The 10,287-nt window shown below is 50.3% G+C and overlaps 2 protein-coding genes across 2 annotated transcripts; both read right to left on the bottom strand.

The window, feature by feature from the left end:
- Positions 1-6,407: 6,407 nt before the first annotated feature.
- Positions 6,408-7,405, bottom strand: BJY04DRAFT_191360 (uncharacterized protein). The gene is made up of 2 exons (XM_073711631.1): positions 6,741-7,405; positions 6,408-6,685 (listed from the first exon to the last, which is right to left on the bottom strand). Exons 1-2 carry the CDS (start codon positions 6,860-6,862, stop codon positions 6,451-6,453), a joined length of 357 nt encoding a protein of 118 aa, XP_073570285.1. The 5' UTR covers positions 6,863-7,405; the 3' UTR covers positions 6,408-6,450.
- Positions 7,406-7,409: 4 nt separating this feature from the next.
- BJY04DRAFT_191361 (uncharacterized protein) lies at positions 7,410-9,340 on the bottom strand. Its single transcript, XM_073711632.1, has one exon. It carries the CDS (start codon positions 9,148-9,150, stop codon positions 8,683-8,685), a length of 468 nt encoding a protein of 155 aa, XP_073570286.1. The 5' UTR covers positions 9,151-9,340; the 3' UTR covers positions 7,410-8,682.
- Between the last annotated feature and the right edge of the window lie 947 nt (positions 9,341-10,287).

Genomic DNA, 10,287 nt, shown 5'->3' on the forward strand with positions numbered 1-10,287 from the left:
GCACTTGCCCGTTAAGGACTCTAATATAAGAGGGTTGTTGCCAATTCAAGTCTGAAAAGAACAACCCTAGCCTCCAGGGCTCGTCGGGAATGCCAGACTAATGTGGCTTATTCCTACTATTAAATGCGTGAATGTTCACACAAGCATCCTCCATTGAAGAGGCATCATTGTCAAAGCTTTGAGCCAGAACCCCACTCAATGCGGGCTTTATCTAGTTACTAGATAAGTGACAGTAGAGAGGAATAGGTGCCATGATTGAGAAACGAGCGTGCTCTTGTATGCCTAGCCTTCCAGGTGACCAACTGATCACTGAAGACGAGCCGAAGCCCGTACAGTAGAACTCACTCGAAGACAGCAATGAATAGTGCGAGGCTAATTGGAGATAGTGTCTACTTGAAAAGCAGTTTGTGAGCAAGCTTGGCCACGCAAGGAAATGGTGCGTTTCCACCCTTGCCATTCATTGGTTCTTGAAGCCCATTCGTGAGAGGCCATAGGCCCGGGCGTGGGAATTGATTCGCAGAAAATGATTAGCGGAGCAGGCGATGTCTATACGAGTATACTTGAGCCGGTTTCCATGTGGTGCTCTTTTAGTGCGGGTGGCGCCTCATACAGGATATCGACGTAGCCTCAGTAAGGGACCAATTCAGCTCGGGCGAGTTTTGGCCACAAGCAGCGTTCTTCTTATTGAAGATACAATTCGCGCAGGCACCGCTGTACAGAGCGCGTCCAGTGTTCTCATACATCTCCGGAACAATGCACTATACCCAAGGACCGGGGCTGTTGGGACACGAAGTGACATATCTCACCATGAACCAGCGGGAGCGACTGTTTAGCCCAAAGCTGCTAGCACAGCTCTCGGATGTTGTGCGTTTTGCAAAGGTGAGTTGGCGAGGCGATATCTCTTGCTGGTATTGGCTTAAGGTATCTGCAGCCCGTCGGATCGAATCGTATGGCAGGTGTGTCTTGGACAGAGCTTGTTGTTTTCTCTTAGATATAATCATTGGTTCTGGAGCTCTACCCATGCCGAGTACGGGGCAGTTGAAAGGTATAGAACCTTCTTGGCCCGTGTGTGATATCTTTCAGGGCAGGTGTAGCGCCCGACCTAGTCACTTTCAGTAATGGTGGTGCTTGGAATGGGTACCAGGAATGAGCTACCCTAATCAGCGATTAATCGTGTTTGGCTTTCGAGGACGTTGCTCCAGAAGTGGTCTAACATACGGAGTAGAACACTCGTACTCGCAGAGGGGCAGACAATCATTAAGATACTGCCGATTTCCCTCCTGGCGTATACGAACGCTGAAATGGCCATGGCTCCATGAGAGCCCTGCCTAAACCCAGAGCATCTCGCAAATCGCACCTCCACAAGGTGTTCGACATAGACCTTGTCCATGTTCGGTATGTGAGCTATCAGCAGCAGGAGAAAGGGTGCGGGATTGACGCGGATGGCACTCTCCGCAACTTCTCCTCTCATGACATCGGGAAGTTTTTTGATAGCAACCAAAGTGTATCGGAGCAATGAATCGTCGGATCTGACAGCCACGGATGCAAAGCCACAGCGAACGACCGAGGAGGGTTAGTCGTAAGATGGCTATTCGAAGCCATCTTTCACAAAGGTGGATATCTGCCCATCACTTACACCCCATCATTTAGGGTATTCACGGGGAACCCTTGATATCAATCGTTGCGAATACGAATTGTGCATGGCAGAAGAAGCACAACTATTACTGACATGTCTATTCCTGCATCTAGGCACACGGTGGCATTCCAGTCACATCCAGCATAGATGAGTTTATGTACTCCAGATGTTGACTCTTCCAACCAGTAAACCAACCCTTCCTCGAAGACTTCCAGCAGGCCGAATCCTTTTGTACTGCGGGGGGGATTGAATCGGCCATTATGCGATAATTAGCCGCTTGATCCGGGGGCTTTTACAGCTGAAACAGACGATTTAAGGTCTAGATTGGATATTCCTTGTCTTGATTCTCTGACCATTATCTCCGCGGCATGCTTGTTGTGTTCCCCAGAGGTCTCGATTTCTAGTACATAGCTCCTGCAGCTAGAAGAAGAGCAGGGCTACGCATTCACTATTGCGGAAAGACTTCACAGGCTGCAAAGCAAGCCTGGCCAATCTCCATAGCCTTCTATGCGCCTTCTTCCGGCCATTAGTCTCTGGCAAGTACCACAGGAACGGCATCCTGGTGTAGTTAGGGCAAACGACCCCCGCAGGTAGTATGTGAGCGACTTCGACCACAAGGACTCTTCTGACATCCATCCGGAATCTGCCTTGTACTTGATAATCCAACCACCTACTGGTTGTGGCATAAGACGTAGCCGCCACACCCCCCAGCATGAGGATGCAGTCTGCTCTGAAATCGTCTGCGCCATTCACCATCGTGTTGATTAATCAGATCCAATGCTATATCCACCTTGGTCAACTCGCCCTGCTTGTTGTCCCACCCGTAATTTGATTCCCTTAATTCGAGGTAAGCATCGACGACTTGTCCCACGCCCTCATCATTCCGCAACTCACGCAACTCCTTGACATCTTTGAAGTTCAGACATCCCTTCACGATCGGAAATCACCAGAGAAAGTCAGATCTAGAGGCGTTCGCTTTGACTGGGAAGCCACCCTCTCCAACTCTTAAGGCTGTCCAGAGAGAGATCCTCGTGATTACGTGATTTAGTGCCACTAATAATCTCTTGGGGTTACTTCGACTTCTGGATAGCGACCGACAATCAACTTGTCTATGGGAGCCAGTTCATCAGCCAGAAGATTGGTCGGACCTAACACCATAACCTGTCTCTGGAGTCGGCGAGACCATCAGCAGTGACTGGGAGTAACGACCGTCAAGGAGATCTATGCATAACTCATCCCGAGAGCCTGCTCGGCATTGAAGCCGGAACTCTGGCTTCTCAACCAGAAGCCAGTCGGGGTCGATCGGCTTGCTTGGGCTGCCATTAGCATGGCCGTTGCCGGCCGTATTACAAACTCGTTTATGATGCTTTGTTTTCAAACCGCCCGGCGGCCACGATGACGCTCTCGAATGGTTGAGACGTTTGTCGCGGCGTGCGAGTCTGTCGATATCCTGCATGCCGGACAGCATATCATGGTCAAGGAGCCTATTGACTTCTTCAAGATTATCATCCGGGCTCTAGTAATACTCACCAAATCGAGTAGAGTCCCTCATAGGAGTTGGCAGATGGCTAAAACAAAGGAAAGATCTCATAATGGTTATGATCGTTATTAGCCATCTATCGCAAGGCAGCCATCTGGTGTCTATGCGAAGTTCTGGCTTTGCAGCCAACCTTGGGCTGGCGAGACTGGTCAAACTTGGAGTTTGCATTCTGCAAACAACCGCATAGGCTATGAATAGCATCGCCTTATTATAGTTGATGGAGTCATGGGAGTTCGAATGAAGGAAAGAACCGCTGCCCCAGCTTGCGTAGACCTGTCGTTTTGCTTTGTCTTTGGCCCAATCGGTTGGCTAAAAAAAACAGCAAAGGCAGCCTGTTTAAAGATTGCAAAATACGTTCTCTCCCTCATAGGGCTCTTCAACCTCCATCTCGTTGTCTGCCTCCTCCTCAAAGTGCAGAGCAAGTGCGATGCAGGCTCGTCCAATCGCTGCTAGGGTCGTTGCGGCTGAACCAAAGTGATGGGCAGCAGCCCCAAATGCACTGGATAGGTGTGTATGAAGTAGGCTGCTGTTATCCAATACTGGAGTTGTATTGGGTTGGACGGGCTCGGCCACAACCTGGGATGCTCTATCTGGACAAGGGATAATCTGATTCCTCATTCTCTTTCTCCTAGAGCCTTTACAAGCGCCCTCACCATTACTGCTCTCGTTGTCATCCACGGCTGTATCCTGGTTAGTATTCTGTATAACAGAATAGACGGCCAGCAATTGCTTACTTCGCCTACAGCCAGAAGACTCCAATCACGCTGATGGGATGAGAGAGGGCGCGACAACGACAGTCTTCAATGACAAGCCGGTGGTGTTGATGACCGGGCTTCTTCCCACCTCAAAATGATGTCGATGTCACTGAGCTGGACATGGGGACGTCTATCTGGTATAGTGACGTTGACACGTCTGCAGGCTGGGTTCGCTTGTTGAAAATATTGCCAATCTCTGGATGTATATCGGGATGCACGTCGCCAAATATACCACCCGCAAATTGGAAGCAGAATCCAAGAAGCCAGTCCAAGCAGGAGTGCGAACTATCCATCTTTAAAAGTAGCCCTCTCACGCCAGCGTCTTTATTCTTTGATTACTCGGAACCATCCTAATTAGCATGTCCAGCTTGTGCTCAGGTGTGCGGTTATTCTCTCCCCATTCCGTCACAAAGCAGACTTCCGTGATTCTCACGCTCCATGCTCTTCATCCACCATGCTCCAAAGTGCTGAAATGGCATGAGTGAGAGTTTGCGCCTCGGAAAGCGTAACTAGTTGCTCAGAATATTCAAGACAAGGAATGTGTCTCGTCATTGCTTGAGCAGGTGCTTGTCTTTTCTCTCCACATCCAGCGATCGGCCTCTCAGCTCCGTACACTGAGCCGCAACCTGATCAATGTCTGGCTCACTCTCGTCGTCTGGCTGGCCAGCACGGCCGGGTGAATACACCATCTTGGCCAGCAGGAGATGACGAGTCAATTCTGTATTACCCTACACGGAGTCCATACCGGTTTTCGTGTTGTTTGCGCCTGTGCTTGGCTGCACCTAGACAGACCCCAGTGTGTTTCTGGGTAATCGGAAGGAGTCCTAGCTTCGCCTCGTTATAGTGAGTATAGAAGCCCAATTGCGGGTGGAGATCGGAGAAGACGAATGCTTTGTCTCCATTCCCAAAAGTATTCTAGGACCGGAGATGAATGTCTTGAAGCAATACTGCAAATTGCGGAACATTATGTTCCCTGGTCGATGCGGTGTTATTGAGTACCGTTCAAGGTACTGTAACATCCTCCCGTAATTGTCGTATTCGCTATCAAACCCAGAATACAAAAGAGCTTGAAATTGAGGCCTACTTCTGTACAAGAGTCAGAGGGATACTAGAGGTGGTTAAGCCCCGGTAGGACGGCACCGATGGTAGGAGAAGTGATGGACGCCCATCGATACAAGAGCCACCGGAGCCTGCATGATGTCCGTGCAGAACTCCCTGAAGTTGTCCAGGTACTCCTGCAGGTCCGCGACCAGGAAGGAGACATAGTACTAATTCCATGACGTCTCGTAGCCCGGCATGCTTGATGCTCTGCAGTACCAGCCTGAGCACCCGCTGCCTGACGCAATGTGAATTTGAGCAAGTCGAAAAGCGATAGGGATTGTTCGTAAGTGCGCACATGCCTGGTTCTGCGGTCTTGCAGAGGGACATTCTCACCAGTCTGATGTTTGTAATAACATCGTTCTGCGCTCTTGACAGCATGAGGCAGGTCGTCGTGTATCTCAGTCAGCAGCCTGAAGAGATCACGCTTTTGACTGGCGATATCTACTACCCAGTCCATGACTGTATCGTTCGTCTGTGGTACGGTTATTGTTGCATTGCTTTCAAGCACTTCAGCGGAGGATTCACGGTGGGACAAGCACTGCGTAGGGCAGTATTTCCCGGTTCGCTCGTCATTTTTTTTGTTACCATGGGTGGTAATTTCTGGGGTCTAGAACGCCTTTAGATCATGAGATGGCAGGACCTAATAGCAGTTATTTACAGCCTCTGGTAGAAGATGGCGTGACTACTCCTTGATTCTGATGGCATGAGAAAGCAAGACTTTGACTGCGCACATGATGTTGAGCTTGGGGTGCTGTAAGGCGCGCAGGAAGAGAACGTGATTGTTAAACTGCTTATTTTTTGTGAATCGTAGCGTAACTGTCCATCGGTTTTGATCGATCTAGACGCAGCCGGGGGACAGCACCTGCAAGGTATATTATCAACTGCGGGAGGGCGGACCCCATTGAGTATTTCTTCTTCGCCTCACTGACAGGGGTTAGTTCCGAAACCCGGTGTTTAAATCTGGGATATAGGGACAAAATGAAAGACATTATTCCAGGTAAGGTATTCATTCTCCCTTTGGTCCCGACAGTAGACCATTTTCCCAGTCCGACAAGAAAGCGCACACCGCGGTTGAGCTCTGGAGAATCCAATTTCGAACACACCGGCTTACGTCGTTGTGCTTGTAGAAGCGAAGGTATTTCCCTATGGCGATAATGCCATAGGCAGAGGTGCGATTGTTATGTGCACACCCGCCGCATGTTGCGTGGTAGCAGCGTCAGTCGCCAGATGCAAGCCCTAACTAGACCAGCAAAATAGTCTGTTCATGGTGGCAAGCAATTCCACATCGCCGATGGCTGCATCCTTATGTATCAACCTCGGATTTGTTTTGTCTTTGGTGACATTGACTCTATCCTGTAGGGACATATTTACAACATCTGACCCTCATTCTGGGAGCCCTAGCCTGTATGGATCCGGGTTCATTGCATTAATAAGCACAAGTGAAAGGTTCTTTCTGTAGCTATCCAACAATTCTTCTGCCCTGGCCGTGGCATAGTGAGCTGGCTTCCCGTTTGGGTCACGAACGGTCCCGTCATCATCGATTGTATGGCCCGGCAAGAGATTCCCATTGCCATCTCTGCCTGCTTGAGCATAAGTCGGCAGGTCATCCTGTACCGGTTCATAGTTTGGACTCCTGGGCTATGCAAAATGACCGTAAGCAGCTTGTGTTTCGATAAACTACTGACTGTATAATTGAGTTGAGCTGCAGATACTCAGAGACACCGTCATCCATGAAGTTGTCAAGTGAGCTTTGCCATATGTGGCACTGGTGAATGATCCTCGGATGAACATTCTTCGTCTCCGATACCTGGACGACCACAGACAGAACATACGGGGCAGGAATCATCAGCATAGTGCCCGGCAGCAATGCAGTCGTTGAGTGCCACAGCGCCCTGTACCCCAAACTCCTCCCGCAAGGTCTCATCGTCATGTACTGCCTTGAACTGCCTTGAGAATCTTTTCACGATATCAGCTATAGCCAATAAAGAGAGGCCATAGAACCTTGAATAGCGGGAGGCTATGGATTCACTCTGTTATCGCGCTTTGTCTCGAAGACAACAACCTGAGATAGGGCTGGCAAGGTCCCTCTGGTTACCACGCTAGTTCATGACAGCAACGTCGCTCTTTTCCCTAAACGGATGAATAATTAATAACTCTAGTAGCCTTTGTGCGTCGGCGGAGGCTCTAGTAGCTGTTGGTGACACGGCAGCGGCGTCAAGGTGTACACCATTTGCAACAACCCGGACTGGGCACAGTAGCACTCCTTTCCGTACCACGCTCTGGCTTCCTTCTCAAGAGTATTGTGGACGTCATGTTCCGAGGAAGACCGAGAATATAAAGCTGTCTGGGCCTCCGGAAAAGCGATTCAAGAGGTTCTCAGCCTGCTTTACTATCACCTCCTTGCTTACAAGGTTGAGGTAGTCGTCACCACAGCAGGTGGTTATGTGGTTCTGCGCACCGGGCACCAGAAGGTCAGGAGGGGAACTCCACTCTCCCGCAGGGTGACTGAAAGTAAAACACGCCGCTCCATCCGAGGGTATCGTAAGATGGTCGAAGTGCCCTCCCAAGCTGGCCCGTTGCTCTACCCACCACTCCGAGCATGTTGTGTAGTGACTTTAGAAGAGATACCGAGATGTCAAAACGAGGTACCTCGCACCAGACCGCATAGAACGTAGTTACAAACGTGCACCTTGGTATTCTGCATGGCACAGCGAGGGACAAACAGCAAACCCCCAGGGTGAAGATGCTCCAGACCAAGAAAGACCCTGCCGGCCCACAGTGGCGAGCAAACCACGGTCCTAGCGGCTTCTGCAATGGATAGACCGGAACGCTCAACGCAGGGCAGCCTGCATAGCACAATTAACCAATCCACAGCATAGGACATCAAATGTTTCCTGGACTGCCGTGACGAAAGCAAATACAAGGAGCTTGTGTGCACATTCAGCGCAGGTCATTTCCTTGGCGTAATTGGGCTTTTTGCCCATGGCTTCAAACGACCTCCCTCCGCTCGCATCTGGTGCAGAATCTTGCATATCGCGCGATGGTCGCTAGGCAAACATTTTCCTGACACCCCGATCGCAGACAAGTTTTGCCGGATGGCGTTAATCTTCGAATGGATGCTTTTGTTGAATTGCCAGAAACCATTCCAAGGCCCGGAGAGCTAGAGTCGAACATGCATGATATCTGGTTAAAGGGCCCTCCTTCAGGCTATAGTCAAGACCGCGATGTTCGTCTGATCGAAACAAGAACAGATGGAAAAGTAGGCAACCCTGCGAAAGTAGAGAAAGCGGTGTCATTTTGATCTATTCGTCTGCAGAAGACTAGCACAGTGGCCGTCGCTGAGTACTAAAAGAACCCTCCATGGAGAAGGATTGATTCTAGTGTACCGTGTCTTCGCTGCAATCAGTACGTACCGATGCTCCATGGAACTGTTCTGCTAGCGGGTGCCCACTGCTGGACACAAAGCCACGGGCCGCAATGGCAGCTGGGGTGTTGAGGGTGTTCGGGCAGCAGGGCAGATGAGTATCCTGATTTTGATACAACAACTGGTTGATTGAGCCAGCCAAGATTTCAATCCTAACTTCCATTGCAACACGCTGCAGTACAATATTCTCGAGTTTGTGGACCAGTTCAACGCCGCGCAACGCAGGCTAGCCTGGATATTTGCCTTGACCAGCTCTTTGCCCTTGTGAGCAATCATCGCCTGAGTGCAGTCGACCAAGAGACACCTTGTAGTAGGCGCCTAGGCGCCGTCTCTCCTCCACTTTTGTTGGAGGAGGATACGGTACGAGGAAATGTCCCAGTCTAGAATATTGAGGCTCGCGCAAGAAACATTCGGACTTCGGGAGTAAGGCAGGATAGGATGCTGCTGGTAGATCTATCGATACTGCGAAGGTCGCAACCAGCCACAGATAGAGCGCGTAGAGATCTGGGGAGGATGTTGTGAAGGGCACACTCGTGACTCCCGGTGTGGTAGGATGGTTGATGTTCAGTGATTTTAAGCTACTCCAAAGCACAGGCAGGCTAGGGAGCTCATGAAGACGAGGCTGGCCACAGGATAACAGAGTATGAGGTCTTGAAAGGACGACCCAATGAGGGTATCTTGTGCCAAGAAACATCAAGCTATACAGGGAAGAGACACAGCCCGGTTGGCTGGTATCAAAGAGTCAATTTTGCTCAAACACGCAGGTTTGGGCCAGCTATCAGGCTGGACCGTATTAGTCCACCTGCACCGTATCGCTTTCTTCATAACAGAGACGAATTGTCTCTTCTCTCCAGTGTGTTGGAGATAAAACAACAAGAGTGCTGTCATAGATTGAGGATTGTAGCGTAGCGACTCGTGTCTTCAGACTCCTTGACTTCTCTCCTAGACCCGCCAGGAGCCACAGCACTTGTCCAGTTCCATGTAGTGTACAACGTCTCTTTGATGTGCGCTAGCTTACCAACAGAGCATGCACTGATGATAGTGCCAAGTCTGCAGCAGTCATTGTTCCATTCGGCTTCTTTCATTCTTGATTGCAGAATCCTAAATCATAGGCAGCCCTGTGTACCATTTTATGCTGTGTAAGTGTTGATATCATCTCCGTAGAGACCCTGGCCAGCAGAGCCGTACTAGGAAGTACTTCCCTTGCCATTTTCTCTGGGAAAACAGCCAGTCCTTGGTTGAAAGGTTTGGATGTTTGCCTCGTGCACCCCATGGGCCGGTTGCCATTTCGAAGCATTAGTAACTAAGCAGCGACGAAGAACCCGCCATTGCATTTCCAAAGAACAATGCATCGGCGTCCCGTCAAGATATTCCGCCAAGGTACGCTCGTACGCGGCAGTGGATTCTACGGTCCTTGCGCCGGCTATAGCAAGGCGGGCACCTCACTGTTGGGGCTTGCGCTTCCTGTCTCGAAAAAGCATTTGGCGCCGGGGCTCAGAGTCAGTAATTGTCTTCCTCTTGGGTGCTGCGTCAGGATATGACACATAAAGCTTGCGTTTCTTGCCTCGAGATGGCATTTTGGCTTCAATAAATAGCACCTTTGCCTGTTGTTGTATCGGCCACATGGTACCCAAGGGTCTGCGAAGCTCCTCAGATCTCTCACTCAGGCTATTCTCTCTGCCACTGACAGCCGTGTCCAGAAGCTGAGGTTGTCCACTCCCTTCTGTTTAAGGGGGGCTTGGAAATGCAACCATGCGTCATAGCAACCCATTGATCCGACCTTGCGAGGTCTAGGTCCTAGATTTCGACTCAAACCTGCCTTTCGGGATCT

This window comes from Aspergillus karnatakaensis (assembly GCF_047715665.1).
Source record: "Aspergillus karnatakaensis strain CBS 102800 unplaced genomic scaffold BJY04scaffold_30, whole genome shotgun sequence".
Taxonomy (NCBI): Eukaryota; Fungi; Ascomycota; class Eurotiomycetes; order Eurotiales; family Aspergillaceae; genus Aspergillus; species Aspergillus karnatakaensis.

Coding starts and splice junctions, on each gene's coding strand:
- BJY04DRAFT_191360 (XM_073711631.1), bottom strand. CDS start 6,862: ATGTTCTGTCTGTGGTCGTCCAGGTATCGGAGACGAAGAATGTTCATC. Junction 6,686..6,740: donor ATGACGGTGTCTCTGAGTAT/CTGCAGCTCAAC, acceptor CAAGCTGCTTAC/GGTCATTTTGCATAGCCCAG.
- BJY04DRAFT_191361 (XM_073711632.1), bottom strand. CDS start 9,150: ATGTTTCTTGGCACAAGATACCCTCATTGGGTCGTCCTTTCAAGACCT.